We start from the raw sequence: 14,764 nt of genomic DNA, 5'->3' as shown, positions 1-14,764 counted from the left end.
TCTTTTTTTTTTGTTTTTTTAATACATCCATAGATTCCAAACGGCCCAAGGAAGGCGACGTTAAAAATATCCAAGATAGATAGATATAAGTTACTTATATTAATATATTTTATAATACAATTATCACAGATATGTAAACTACAAAATATTATATACTATTATAAAATGCAACTTGCAGTTTGCCAATGATCCCATTGCACGTAGTATGACATCTTATCTACAGCCTAGACTATATTATAATTTAAATACAATTAAAAAATATATTTAAAAACTCTATTCGCCTGTCTGTTGTACCAAATATATATCAATGTTGCGTTTAATTTCATTGTCCGCTGCGTCAGATTTCATAAGAGCTTCGATCGTTGAACCAATTTCTCTTGATACGAATATATTCTCTATTTTTTTGGTACAAGTTTCGTCTTTGTATTCATCGGACTTTAATATATCCAGGGTGATCTAAAATCGATGATTATACATGTCAGTGAAATAAATACTATACATTGATTGTTGAATGATTTAAGGAAACTTGCGGGATAATTACTTTTCTTTGTATTTCGTCAGCCTTAAACTTCTCTAGTTTCTCCTTATCGGCAAGTCCAATTGTAGTCTTTGACGATGTTTGTCTCTTTGGAGTAGGTCTTCTTGGCTTAAATGATCCGGAAGCTTTCTTAGGTAACTGTGAGCTCATATGCTTCTTAGTCTCGTTCGACTGGTCGCAGTTATGAGTTAGCAATTGTTCTTTAGTTTTAAATGCCTGTAACGAGTATTTCAATAAGTAAGCCTCTGTTTGAAGACATACGATGTATTCATTTCAATGCCGTCGACACTTACGTGTGAACAAATTTCGCATTTTAAACTATGTTTATTCATTTCATGATGTTTAAGAGCTTGGGCCCGATGGAAATTACGGTTACAGTGACTACAACTAAATCGTTTGATATTGCTATGCGTCAGAAGATGACGCTTCAATTTATCAGGTCGCGAAAATTCACTCATACAACCTAAATAACTTCTGAAGGGGCACTTTAATCTCTTTGTTAAATCATGAATCAGCATATGACGACCCAAACGATCTTTTCGTTTGAATCTAGCTGGGCAATGCTATAAGGAAATTATACGTATACAGAGAATATAAAAGAACTTGATTAGTTTTCAAAGAAATTATAATATCACTCACCGGACATAGGAATGGCGTTTCCTCGCTATGTATTAACTTATGATTCGCTAAATATTGCTCAGTTTTGAAGGCCTTCCCGCAATCCTCGCAAGCAAAACGCGCAGATGAGGCGTGAGTTTTCAAATGGCGCCGTAAGAATCGTTCGATCAAGAAGCTTTTTCCACAATGTAGACATGCGTAATCGTGCGTTGTAGTTTCTGTGTGATGTTGTAAAGCCTCCAGATTAGAAAAGGAGGATTTACAAACAGAGCAGCAGTAATATTTCTCGGTCGTCTTTTGCTTTTGGACGGAGTGGGCGTACTGATGAAGCCCAAGATCAGACAAAGTGTTAAATACTTCGCCGCATACGTGACAACGATACTCCGATCTTTTATGACTGCGAGTATGCTCCAAGAAATCTTCAAGTTCAGCAAACATCATACTACAACTACTCTGCACACATTTGTACACTTTCAGTGCTAAGTGAGATACTATAAGATGGCCCTTTAGAGCTTTGTACGAATCAAATATTTCTTTGCAGAACTGGCAATGATAGGTACGATCTATGCTTCCATCCGGTGGTGCCTGACAATGGTTATTGATGATTATAAAGAGCCATGGACGGAACGTACAAGTGCACGTGAAAATAATTCAAATACCTCTGGAGGCAAGGAGTGTATTGCAGTGCCTGGCCATACTTTATGCGATGACATGTGTTTTTTAACGTTAGATTTTTGTGCGAATGCACGTCCACATACAACACATTGATATGGCTTTTCCCCTGTATGAGAACGTTCGTGTTGTTGCCAATAAAATTTTTTGGAAAATTGTTTGTTACAATAACCGCACTTATACTGAAACAAAAGATTTTTATAATAAATAAATCTTGTGTATTTTATTATTCCCTGTCATACATACTTTTAAATGTGGTGATTGATTAATAATAGCGTCTAATTCATCTTGTGTACATTCAGTTACATTTTCAACTAGATTTTGAGTTATTGATATAATAACTTTGTCTGAACTGTTAATATTATGTTCTCCTGAAATATCACTTTGGAGAACTTGAGGTACTTGGTTTGAATCATCTTTAATGTGATCGGTATCTGTTGGAATAGTGGAGGTTTCAAAAGTATCTAAACCTTCTGAACTTAAGATAATTGGAACACCAAATGTGGAATCTGTTGAAAAGTAATTAGCACCCTCTTGATCCATGCTACAACAAATACAGAACATATCATTTATTGTAGAAGACCTGCTAAATGTATATTAAAGTACTTGTAATATACCTAAATAGCATATCTGATTCTTCGAGTATAATTGGCTCATTAAGTTGGTCATTTTGAACAAATGTTTCTTGAGGATTATATTGTGATACATGTTGGCTATTGTCTTCTATATGAATAGTTTGATTTTCATCATTTACCAAAAACTGACTCAAATCTACTGTTTGCTCTTGTGTTTTTTGGTGTGTCCTTTTGTGCAATACAAACATGTGCAATGATGTAAATTGATTTTTGCATTTTCCACACTGAAATATATCTTCTTCATCCAGATCGATTGCTAAATATAATATGTAAAAATATTTATCATAAATCCATTCTACTGAAGTTTGTAGAAACAAAAAAATTTCAATTAACAGAGTATCACCGTTTATTTTAACAAAAACCAACCTGATTGCTCAACCTCGGTTATTAGAGTCGGAGATTCTAATAAACATTGCACAGAAGGAACGTCTAGTGATACACCTGTAAAATACATGAAATATCGCGTTCAATACTTTTAGAACAGAAGAAAAATAGGATACTTGATGGTTAACCCCACCTATTTTCATGATAGAAAATTTTTACCTGTTAAAGCGTCGAAAATAGATTGCGCCATAGTTTGCAATAATATTAATGCTTCATTTTAAAAGAAATCAATGATCAGGTTTTCATAATTCGTTTAATATGGAGAAAATGAAGGAATTCCAAGTCAGAAACATACCGAGAATTTCTACGCCCTGGCAGCGCTGTTGCTGACCAGGCCAGCGACTAATAATCGATATGTCGATTGTTGGAAACGATTCTAACCTCAAAATAGGACAAATCTCACTTCACAGATGTTACAGGCTACAGGCTCTCTAAACTCCCGTATTACTATCACTATAATACAAATTGCTTATTAGGACTGATACTACACAGGGGTCCCTGACACCCCACACGATATCAGGTCGGTATGCAGGGAGCGCCACCGATGCATTAGGGGTCTCTAACACCCCAGTCAGAGTTTGTTTTTATAACAAACAGATTTTGTGATAACTGATAACTGTACTTGATTGGAAATCGTTTGTGATTTACAAATATATCATTTTCATTGTTTGTGAGTGAATGATTTCTTAATTACTTATAAGATTGTTTTATCATAAATAATTGTAGTGCGCATGCGATACAGATCCGGTCGTACCCATCACTACCTCGAACAAGTGAGTTTCACGATTTGTTCGGTTTTAGGTCTTATATTTCGCTAGATCCGGTCGTACCCATCACTATCCCGAACAAGTGAGTTTCACAATTTGTTCGTTTTTCGTTCTTATATTTCGCTAGATCCGGTCAAACCCATCACTATTCCGAACAAGTGAGTTTCACGATTTGTTCGTTTTTCGTTCTTATATTTCGCTAGATCCGGTCAAACCCATCACTATTCCGAACAAGTGAGTTTCACGATTTGTTCGTTTTTCGTTCTTATATTTCGCTAGTTGCTTCGGGGTCCCTGACACCCCAGGTAGCGTTACATCGGTTTCACCGGTACCTTGGGGTCTCAGACACCCCTAATGCCGTAGTGTCGGTAAGCAAAGAGTGTCATCGGTGCTTCGGGGTCCCTGACATCCCAGGTAGCGTAATATCGGTGTCACCGGTACCTCGGGGTCCCTGACACCCCAGGTAGCGTAACATCGGTGTCACCGGTACCTCGGGATCTCAGACACCCCGAATGCCGCAGTGTCGGTAAGCAAAGAGTGTCATCAGTGCTTCGGGGTCCCTGACACCCCGGATGCCAAAATGTCGGTATGTAAACAGTGTCACCGGTGCATAGGGGTTCCTGACACCCCAAGATGATATGTCGATATATTGAAATAACCAATGGTGCTTCGGGGTCCCTGGTACCCCGGATGCTATATTATTGGTATGCAAAGATAGTCACCGGCGTTTCGGGGTCCTTAACACCCCAATATGATATCAGGACGGTACGCACACGGCGTCATTGGTGCAGCGGGGTCCCCAACATCCCTGGATAAAATCAGGTCCGTATGAAGAGGGCACAACCAGTATAATTTTTCTCCACAGTTTATTTAATTTACTTCATTTATTTTTTTTGCTTATTAAATAAGCTCATCGAAGGCGAATAACATTTATGATTATATTCCTCTTCTGGGTCTCAGCTGAGGACCTCATTTATTTTACTTTTTCCAGTTATTTATATAATTTTATCCCTCATTATAGGCCAAGACTATCTCAGCACCCCTTCCATCCCTGCATTTCTTCTATCCCAGCATTCCTTATGTTCCTGTAACCCTTAAATACCCCCTTTTTTTTTTTTTTTTTTAACGTGGTGGAAATCTTCAGAAAGACACCACCAGTCCCCCTGGGGAGGGGCCGGAGGTAGTGTGGGATTTTTACCCACTAAAACCACCACGGTGGCCTGCACCAGGGTGGTCGGGAGGGTCCTTCGACCCTCCGCCATGTGCCAAACTCCGCCGACATCGGGGGCCACACCCGATGCCGGCGCTCTTCGGGCCGCGCGCAGTGGAGACCGGGGCCCCAGCTCCGAACCCCTACGGAATTCCATTACATCCCTCGTTCCGTTACATCTCTGCATCCCTTACATCCATGCATTCTTTCCATCCCTACATTCTTTTCATCTCTACATTCCTTTCATAGCTACATTCATTTCATCCCCATGTTCTTTTCATCCCAACATTCTTTTCATCCCTACATTCCTTACATCGCTTCATCCCTTACATCCCTACATTATTATCATCCCTACATTCCTTTCATCCCTATATTCCTTACATCTCTTCATCCCTTAAATCACTACATTATTTTCATCCCTACATTCTTTTCATCCCTACATTCTTTTCATCCGTACATTCTTTTCATCCGTACATTCTTTTCATCCCTCCACTCTTTTCGTCCCTACATTCCTTACATTGCTTCATCCCTTACATTGCTTCATCCCTTCCATCGTTTCATCCCTTACATCCCAACATTCCTTTCATCCCTACATTCCTTTCATCCCTACATTCCTTACATCTCTGCATCCCTTATAATTTATATATATTATAAAGACTGCTTCGAGTAAAGGTAAGTAAAGGTAAGTAAAGGTAGCTTAGTTCCTTTTTTCTAGGGGCGCTATCTTTTCGAGAATTTCGCGAAAATTTCGAAAAAACAGCGCCCCCTAGCGGCAAAAATGTGAACTAAAATCTCGACCTCGAATCAGCGCCATCTGGTTTTTGAAAAAGGAACTAAATCAAGCAGTGATTTTGTCCCTCTATCGGCAAAAATGTGAACTAAAATCTCGACCTCGAATCAGCGCCATCTGGTTTTTGAAAAAGGAACTAAACCAAGCCGAGATTTTGGCCCTCTAGCGGCAAAACTGTGAACTAAAATCTCGACCTCGAATCAGCGCCATCTGATTTTAAAAAAAGGAACTAAATCAAGAAGCAATTTTGGCCCTCTAGCGGCAAAAATGTGAACTAAAATTTCGAGGTCGAATCAGCGCCATCTGGTGGCGAAAAAAGGTACTAAATTTGTATAAAATCACAGGACTTATGGAATGCAGGAATATAAGTGATACAGGGATGTAAAGGATACAGGCATGTAAGGATATTGGGATATAAAGAAGGCAGGAATGTGAGGAATGCAGAGATATAAGGGATGTAGAGATGTGAGGAATGCTGGGATGTAAGGGAAGCAAAACTGTAAGGGATGAAGAGATGTAAGGGATGAAGAGATGTAAGGAATGTCGGGATGTAAGGGATGAAGATATGTAAGGAATATAGGGATATAAGGGATGAAGCGATGTAAGGAATGTAGGGATATAAGGGATGAAGCGATGTAAGGAATAATATATTTGTAAATCACAAACGATTTACAAATGAAATACACTAAGAAAAATTAAAAATAATCATATTTTATTATTCCTTCCGGCTAGCTTCATGTATGTAGGTGATGTGCATGCAGACCTAACGTATCTGGGGTTTCTGAGACCCCTTAAATCATGACCCCTGGAGAATAAAGGCATGTATGGATGTACGGTATTTTGTATCTGTAGTCACTGGCGAGTATCAAAGAAGGTTAGAAGGTTAGAAGGAAGATGTGAAGTAGTTGTCAAGTTCTGCACGCTTAAAACGCCTGAGTAATTTCTTCGAGTATTTTGCAGAATAACGTATTAAAAAATGGCTGCAATATTGCGCGTAAAACGTCGACACGACGATGAACCTTTAAATGCTTTAGTAATTTCATATAAACGACAAAAGACAAAGGAAACTGAAGAAACACAGTCGGATTCACCGGTTCCTTTAGCAACACTTGCTAAGTTCGCTGGAACTGTTAAGAAACAGGTTTGTATTTAAAATGAAAGTTGTATAAAAGTAATATTAATATATTTCTTTTTCTTGTTGCAACAGGAAGATAGTGTTGGTCATTTAATTCAGACTTATGGAAAAGACGAATTGAAAGAAAACTTCAAACAACATCCTGTGGATATTTTAAATAAAGTAAGGGAGACAACTAAACAGGCTTCAGCAGAGAACCGTTATAAAGTGGTCAATTATTTTCGCTCTCTAGATGATGCCAATCTCAAAGAGTTTGAGAATAAAGACATGACAGTTATAGATTTAGAGGATTCTAAGTCTATGGCAAAACAAGATCCTGTAGAAAAAGTACATAACACTTTCTTATTGGACTTATATCAAAGTAGAATTAATTGTTAATTATATAATGTCAATGTTATTTTCAGGATGATAGTTATGTATATGATTTGTATTATGTGCAAACTGATAATGACATGTACATAGATAATATGTTATCTGTGTATCCATACGAGCAAGAATTGGTTTATGATACCTATAGAGAAAATCATTGTGAAGCTGAATGTGAATCAGAAGATTCCAATTCAGAATCTAATTGGAGAAATGATTATCCTGATTCTCCTCATTCTGAAAGATCAATTAATGAGGACGATATGAGAGAGGCAGTTATGAACATGAAATTGGATGAAGGATCTGATTTGTCTGAAGAAGATGATTTTGTCTATGCGGTTGATGAAGCTGATGTAGAAAATTATGGTTATAAATATGCAAGGTACAAGGCAAAAATAAAAGAAGAATTAGATGAAGATGACGAGGAAAATCATTTGAGCGATTATAGTGCCATATGCTTTTCGGAAGAAGAGGAGGATAATGATTCCATTGTAGATAGTGATTTAGACTAAGCTGACTATGTGATATTGAATTTAAATTAATAAGATACAAAATAATATAATGTAATTAGATTTAGTTCTTTTTTTTATACTGTCAGAAAACAATTAGGTAAGCAATGTTTGTAATACAGTTACACCTTATACTGTATAAGATAATTTAAATTAGTGTAAGAAACATATCTTGTTTTCTAAATAAACCATGTAATTTAGATCATTATTTTCATTGCATAGAAGTAAGGGTCATAAAGATCTTAAAATTTTATTTCATCTATATATTTATTACATATTTATATAGATATATTTTGTATGTAAAATTCATCTATCAAAATAAAAACAATAAAGGTAAGCCTAGACGTTCAAGTGACAAAGGAAGGTGTGTATAGGTGTTCAGAAAAAGAATCGTTTTCGACGATATGGCATATAATGATATACCAGGTTTATAATGTGTAACAAATTGTTGGAAGTACCAGATAGAGATTTACAAATTGTTTAGCAATAAAGTATCTCATCTGTAATGTGTTGTTATCAAATTTTTTGCATTTATTTTTGCTGGAATACCGGTGACTCTTGCTTTACTTTAAACGGTAATTAGCAGAAGGCCCGTAAATAATATAACAATTACTTTATAAAAGTATTTGCGAACATTCGCGTTTATCTGACTATGCTACTCGCCAAAATATGAAAACAATTTTATATAACTGAGATTTTTCGAATACGTTGCATTGTTCTATGACAACGTTCAAGTTACGTTCACCCGTTCATTCATTCTTTCTCTCTCATCATCATCATCATCATCAAAACTCACACGCGAAGAAATTCATGTTTTTTTAAACGAACTTGTTTATAATGATATGAATAGTACGCTTGCGTATACGTGTAACACTGGCCTTAATTCTAATTTTTACATTTACGCGCTCGCAACGGATCGTAACTTGTTAACAAGTACATACACGCGATGCTTTCTTTTGATTGTAATGTTACGAAGCAAATGCGTTGGTAAGAATCCAATTAAATATCGTATCCTGAATTCGAGGGGAATACTAGAGCTCCTTTAGTTCTTTAGCTGTTCCACGACAGTATCTGTTGGCAAGCGAATCTTTCTATGGCAGTCTGGATACAATTTATCAACGTACTTACTCGTCGATAGTATGAGCGCGATTTTTATGGACATGAAATTATTTATTTATATTTATATATAATATATTAAATGTCATATTGCAACTTAGCATTTTTGCACAAGCTGGGAATTGGTATCATTCAGGATAACTACTTATATCGTTCCGTAATACTCTACTCGTCTACTGTACAACATTTTACATTCATTATTTTTCGTAATTCCTTAGGTATGTTGTCGATAATCAGTTAAAACTACGAGATTATTAAAGAGTCATGAGATTGCACACCTTTTGTATGGTTCGATCGTGGCTTTCGAGGACCAACTGCACGCAAACATAATCACAACCACGATCCTTCGTATGCAAGACGCTGTGTTCTCCATTTGCTAGTTCCACTTTGGTATTTCATTGTCTTCTTATACATTTTAATACGCGATTCTACATCGTACATACCTAGACGAACCAAAAAGCGAACTAGCAAACGTGAATACGATCACTGTACTTGTTCTCGCTCTAACTAATTTCGCTTATCCTTTACGCAGTTCCTCGTCGCGTTCACGTACGCGTATATACACGTTGGCTAATTGAACTTATAAGTACAAACAATTCCCTGGATCAACAGAAATCACACAACGGTTGTCAACTAAATCTGTAATTATATTATATTATATTTTATATATATATATATATATATGTATAAACTGGCAACAATTAACAGTCCCATTAGTTGTCTCGCTGACATTAGCCGTGTCCTGAGAGTCTTAAAGTACGGATGCCTCGGTCCTGCCACTTGGAGGTGTTGTAGCGTGGCTGCTCGAGTTATTGTTATTATTGTTGTTGTTGTTGTTGCTAGCTTCACCGGCGTGGCTGGAGCAGTAGAATTTCTTGTGAGCAATGAACGTGCTCAGATAGTTGAAGCTGATGTCGCAGGATCTACAATAACGGGGACCGCTTTTATTCGGGTCGAGACTTTCCTCCGGAGGTGGTGTGTCCTCTCGTTCTTGTTTTACTTTGCCGGTCACCGTTGGCGGGGGCGGCGGTGGTGGAGGTGGTGGTTGCGGACTCTTTCGAACTTCCGTCTTCCCGTTCACTTGGACCTCCCCAGGGATTTCCTCGGGAGTGGTGGCCGGAGCTGGTTCCGGTGTAGGAAGAACCGTTTCGTCGTCGAGCACGCACATTATATAATTTTCCTCCTGAAAGGATCAATCGTTACCTCGATGCTGCTCTAAATACTGGACGAGAGAAGGTAGTAGAGCCGCTTACTTGTAAGTCGGTACCGCGTTTTTCAAAATGCATCTTGATATGCGTTCTCATACCGCGCAACGTGTTTCCTTTATATCGACATATCGTGCACCTGAAAGCTTTGACACCCTGGTGCGCGTCCATGTGACGCTGAGCAGCGCCTGCTGTGGGACTAACCGCGCCGCAGACTGGACATCTCCAACCACCAGTGGGTCCACTAGAACAGGTATGCGTACTTCCGGGCTCGATTATAGCCTGTAAAATAAGGGAACGTATTAATTGTACTGTTCTCTACCTGTGTAAGTAACGCGACCTATTTTAAAGAAGAAACTACCAACTTTGCATTTGGAACATCTCGAGTGATGTTCCTGGGGTTCTGCCCTCTTAGGACAGTAAAACGCTTGATGAGCTACCAGATTGTCCATGGAGGCGAATTTGATGCCGCACGCGGCACAGATAAGTTGAACCAAAGGAGGCGAAGGCGTACCAGGTGGCGGAGGACTGCTGCTAACCGTCGTCTCTCTCGCCTGACAATAATGCTTCTTATGGGCGACGAAATTTTCGTGCCGACAGAAGACTATGTTGCATTCTTTGCATCTAAGCATTCAACCGTTAAAATTCATTTATATAACATTTCATGGGAAGTAAAGATATTTTTAAGAGGACAAGTCTAAATCCTAAGAGGAGCGTCTTACCTCGAGACACCTTGTTTGACAAGGACTCCAGGAACCGGGGGTGGCGGCAACTCGGCCAGTCTCAGAGCAAGCTCCGTTGGCGGTGGCGGTGCAACAGTTCCAACTGCGGTTGCAGCAGAACCGATGGACCTTGCTCTGGGACTACCGCTTCCTCTTGATCTTGGGCTACCAGGTGGCGGGGGCAGAGAAGAGGGTGCCGGCGACACCCTGTTCTCCTTTTCATCTTGGTGCGCCGGTGATTTTCTGACGCTTAGATCGAGAGGTGCCGAGCCAGGTGGCGACGTGGACGATGCTACCACGGATGCAGGTGTGGTAGGTTTGTTCGCGACTCGAAGAACTGGCGGAGGATCGACGGTGTTCTGCGCTGTGGCGGCGAGACCTCTAGTCATCGGTTGAAGATGACCTAGAAAAAGAAAGCATTAACTTTAGACATCGTTCTGTCTGAGATGGAATAAACGGTAGAAGAGGTACGAACCGTTTGGAAGAAGAAAGCACGCGGTATCAGGCGCAGGCAAGGTCGGCGCTGCCAGGACGCTTGCTCCGCGGAACAGGGAGTACGGTACGATGAGGATTGGATTGGTGGGCAGTGCCAGGCAAGGCTGGGGCGGCGGGGATTCACCAGGACTGGCGCTGGTCGGTGGAGACGCTTTCACCGAAGAGGAACTCGCGCTAGCCGCCGGTGGCGTGTCTTTAACCACGTGCCTGGTACTGCAATAATGAGTCTTGTGCGCTCTGTAAGTCTTCAGCGAGCTGAATCTAATGTCGCAATTTCTGCAATATCTCTCCGCCTCTTCGTTCAGCGATCCGTTCGAGGTTGTCGCTGTTCCGCTTCCCGGGGTGGTAGCTGTGGTAGGCGCGGTTGGTATCGTAGGCGGTGCCGGCGAGGCGGCGTGCATCCTCATGTGTCTGTTCAACGACACCTTCTTGTCCGCGCTGTAGGAACAGTGAGGGCAAGCGTACGCTTTCCTCACTTCGAATTTGTTCGATTTCTCCTCGTCCTCCTCGTTCGCTGTGTCCTCTTCGAGCCGAGGCCGATGGGCGCAGTAGAAAGTGCGATGAGCTTCGAGAGTGCTCGCTGAACTGAACCGGATGCCACACGGTGGACAAATCAACGGCGCTGGCCTGGCGGGTTCAACGGTGATCGTTTCTTTGCCATCGGTTGGCAGCACGAACAGTCGACCCGAGGCTATTGCTATAACAATAGTTTCTTTCATAGAATTACGTATCGTTCACGTTGTTATCTGTAATTGAACTATCATCGATTTCTGTTCGTCCAGTAGCAGAAGATGTTATATTAAGGAAACTGGAAGTTACCGTTCTGAAGTCCGGCTGGCAAAGGTGGCACAGGATTCGGGGGCGAGGTGTTCTCCGGCTTGACGGTGAGCGCGGCTACAGCGGCGGGCCGAAGAGCAGGATCCGTCGCCAGACTAGCATTCAGTCTCAGTCTTGGTGCTGCCTCGTCGTCGGGCTTAAGCTTCTTCTCGGACGGTGAATCATCCGCGTTCGATCGCCTCGAGGAATCCTCCGAGTCCCTCCTACATACCGATTCTCGTCTTCTAATCGACGACGTCGAAGAAGAGGACGACCTCGGTTGACAGTCCTCCTCTTTCACCACAACTAGGTTCGATTCCTCGTCCGTGTCTTTCGGACTCGACTCTCGCGTTTGATTCGGCCTCGAGCTGGCATGTCGGTCTCTTAAGCTTCTGGCAACCTGCAAGAATATTCGAACGCGTTTAATGTCGTTCAATTTCCTAACGATTAACTTAATCATTTAAACGGTCGTTGTGGTAGCGGTACCTCGATGTCTTCGGTAAAACTAGCCAACCGTTTCCGAGCGTCTTCGGACAGCACGCTAAGCCTCGTTCTGATATCTTCGGCGGCCGAATTGGCGATCGTAACCGACGACGAGGAGGCGTTCAATCGCGGCGGTGGCGGCAAGTTCGATTCCTCTTCGACGACCGGCGCGATCGGACTGGAAACCGCCGATCCACCACCTTCCACGCCACTGCTCACCGAAGGTGTCTTCTCCGAATCGCTCCATTCCTCATCCTCCCCTGAAACAATCGAGCAAACATCACGGTGTTACTTGTTGATCATTCAACTCTTCAATGATTTCAATTCGGAATAACAATTGATTTCCATCACGATTATCAATGACGATATTGTCCCTACATTTCTTCAATGTGTTCCAATCAGCAGTTTCCCGAGAGACGACCATAGCCACGAAACGGATCCACGTGGCAGAAAACGGGCGACTCGGTCGAACCGGAAGTCGAAGGGCAACGTAAGAAAACGGAAAAAGAAGAAGAAAAAAAAAGGAGTTGGCACGCACGTTTAAACGATGCGTCCCTATGGCCGTTCGGCTCCCTAATGGTCGCTCGCCACGCCAGCCTTTGCCTACCCTCCGCTTCCTTCTCTCCCTGCTGCCCTTCCTTCCGTCTATCTCTTTCTATTCATCTATCTATTCCCCTACACCAAGCCACCCCACTCGATGAACCCTTCGCACGCCTCTGAAACCCCCACCATTCGACGGCCAGACCGTCGTGGTGCCGATTTCACGCCGAAAGGGCTGCTCTTTCGCGTCGAAATTTCTTTTGGAATTCTTCCAGAACAATTTTGAAAGAATGTTATAAGTTTCATAGTTTTCGAAAACACCATCCGATGAAACTTTCTCGCAGATGGTGCGAAGGATATCCACGATCGGGACGAGTGGAACATTAAACAGGGTATAACAATCAAGCGGATTGTCCTGGAAATCGGGAGGACACGCGTGTCGTTCGTCGAATTACCCGGATGCTTTAATTGCCTGCTAGGGCGAGGTCTCTACTCGCCGGGCAGAGCGTGCAAGAGGGAAAGGGACGTAGGGAGTAGGCGAGATGCCGAAGGAGATTGGACAAAGGGTTGCAGCGCGCTCCTAGGCTATCCTGTGCTCGCATCTACAGCCCGGTCGTGTTCCTTCTGGCTCTCTGTAAATAAGTGGTCATCGATGGATCGGAGCTTGCCAAGCATCACGTTCCTTCTTCAACCGTTCCCTCTCTCTTTCCTAATGCTATCTTCTTCAGGGTCCATTGCTTCGTTCCCTCGTTACTCAACAGGCCACGGGCCTCGCGGAGCGTTCTTAATTGCACGCGCGTACAAGCTACCTGGGACAAGACCGTTCAAGCGCGAGCTTTGTCGCGTCGAAATTGATCGAACTCAAAGACACATTATTATCCCAGTAACTGACAAACATTTGAAAGAGAAATAATAAGTTTATGAAAACTCTTGGTGGTTGCTTAAGTGGATTTGTTTCTTTTTTTTCCCACACGATTTTTACATAATTTTAACGATAAAGAAAGATAGAAATGTTCATAAGAGGGTTATGATAAAAAGAAACGCCCTTCACCTTCCCCGAAGGCATTTGCTTCGAAACGACTCTATCAGGCACCAGTGTCTCCGCGAAGTGAACTATTAAACACGCTCTATCTGCCTTTCATTCTCGTTACTGGCTTCGACCATTCTTAATTGCGCGTGCATGCAAACGTTCCCGATTGAGAGGGCTGCACCTTGCTCGCCTATGCAACCACCTACAAGCGTCGTCACCGCCCGTCGCCAACCACCTCCGGCTGCTGAGGGTGCAATATATCTCGAAAAGAAGAGGGTGGGAGAGGGGGGGTGGCAACACGGCCGCCATTAACATATTCGCGAGCTGATAAGCCTTTCTCAGAACCGATACCGCGCCGGTGTACACCTTCGGCCCCCGCTTTATGCGAGAAAACGAACAGCCAGCCGGTAACCGCGTGAGAAACGGAGCTCGGAAGCTCTCTTGCGCTACGCCACACTAACGCCTTCGTGTTACCTCTGTCTCGAAGCTCTTTTAATTGAATTTAACTACACGTGCTGTAACACTTGCAAACTCGATCTTCCTCTGTACCCTTAATTTCTCTCTCGTCTGGTACAGAGATATATTCTAACGGGACGATTGAAACTCGATAATAATTCAGATTATTCTACCTGGAAATTGGGAATGTTTCAATTATTCCTCGAGCCAAGAAGGTGTAAAAACTTCTTTATCGCTTGATCTACAATTCAAACTCCATGCTTTTGATTTAAAACAT

The 14,764-nt window shown here is 41.9% G+C and overlaps 3 protein-coding genes across 9 annotated transcripts in view; 1 reads left to right on the top strand and 2 right to left on the bottom strand.

Annotated features, from left to right (window-relative positions):
• Positions 1 to 273: 273 nt before the first annotated feature.
• Positions 274 to 3,279, bottom strand: LOC117602259 (uncharacterized). Of its 2 annotated transcripts, XM_034320033.2 has the most exons (9): positions 3,007 to 3,279; positions 2,830 to 2,904; positions 2,446 to 2,719; positions 2,075 to 2,372; positions 1,816 to 2,010; positions 1,178 to 1,741; positions 832 to 1,101; positions 542 to 754; positions 274 to 456 (listed from the first exon to the last, which is right to left on the bottom strand). In XM_034320033.2, the coding sequence occupies exons 1-9, from the start codon at positions 3,035 to 3,037 to the stop codon at positions 274 to 276; spliced, it is 2,103 nt and encodes a 700-aa protein (XP_034175924.1). In that variant the 5' UTR covers positions 3,038 to 3,279. The 2 variants fall into 2 exon arrangements, with proteins under 2 accessions (XP_034175924.1, XP_034175925.1); XM_034320034.2 differs by lacking the exon at positions 832 to 1,101.
• A 3,180-nt stretch (positions 3,280 to 6,459) lies between these two features.
• Positions 6,460 to 7,832, top strand: fs(2)ltoPP43 (female sterile (2) ltoPP43). The gene is made up of 3 exons (XM_034320689.2): positions 6,460 to 6,755; positions 6,822 to 7,076; positions 7,154 to 7,832. The coding sequence occupies exons 1-3, from the start codon at positions 6,591 to 6,593 to the stop codon at positions 7,625 to 7,627; spliced, it is 894 nt and encodes a 297-aa protein (XP_034176580.2). The 5' UTR covers positions 6,460 to 6,590; the 3' UTR covers positions 7,628 to 7,832.
• Positions 7,833 to 7,910: 78 nt separating this feature from the next.
• ush (Zinc finger protein ush) overlaps positions 7,911 to 14,764 on the bottom strand; it is a 116,501-nt gene continuing 109,647 nt past the window's right edge. For 3 of the 6 annotated variants that reach the window (XM_034320663.2, XM_034320664.2, XM_034320662.2), the window contains 7 exons: positions 12,465 to 12,721; positions 11,982 to 12,378; positions 11,143 to 11,859; positions 10,668 to 11,070; positions 10,311 to 10,569; positions 9,994 to 10,227; positions 7,914 to 9,923 (listed from right to left, as the gene is read on the bottom strand). In XM_034320663.2, the coding sequence (XP_034176554.1) occupies positions 9,492 to 9,923; positions 9,994 to 10,227; positions 10,311 to 10,569; positions 10,668 to 11,070; positions 11,143 to 11,859; positions 11,982 to 12,378; positions 12,465 to 12,721 (2,699 nt within the window). In that variant the 3' untranslated portion in view covers positions 7,914 to 9,491. Of the gene's footprint in view, positions 9,924 to 9,993; positions 10,228 to 10,310; positions 10,570 to 10,667; positions 11,071 to 11,142; positions 11,860 to 11,981; positions 12,379 to 12,464; positions 12,722 to 12,839; positions 14,745 to 14,764 lie in introns of those variants that run through there. The other 3 variants (XM_034320665.2, XM_034320661.2, XM_034320666.2) reach the window with 3 other exon arrangements.

The sequence above is a fragment of the Osmia lignaria genome, chromosome 13 (assembly GCF_051020975.1).
Source record: "Osmia lignaria lignaria isolate PbOS001 chromosome 13, iyOsmLign1, whole genome shotgun sequence".
Taxonomy (NCBI): Eukaryota; Metazoa; Arthropoda; class Insecta; order Hymenoptera; family Megachilidae; genus Osmia; species Osmia lignaria.
The sequence above is the reverse complement of the archived record's forward strand: the minus strand, read 5'-3'. Positions and strand labels throughout refer to the sequence as shown.

Bases quoted from the DNA above. Each gene is read 5' to 3' on its own strand.
- LOC117602259 (XM_034320033.2), bottom strand. From the start codon at position 3,037: ATGGCGCAATCTATTTTCGACGCTTTAACAG. The intron at 2,373-2,445 runs GTATATTACAAG...TATTTGTTGTAG, and splicing joins GAATCAGATATGCTATTTAG to CATGGATCAAGAGGGTGCTA. The intron at 2,011-2,074 runs GTATGTATGACA...CTTTTGTTTCAG, and splicing joins ATCAATCACCACATTTAAAA to TATAAGTGCGGTTATTGTAA.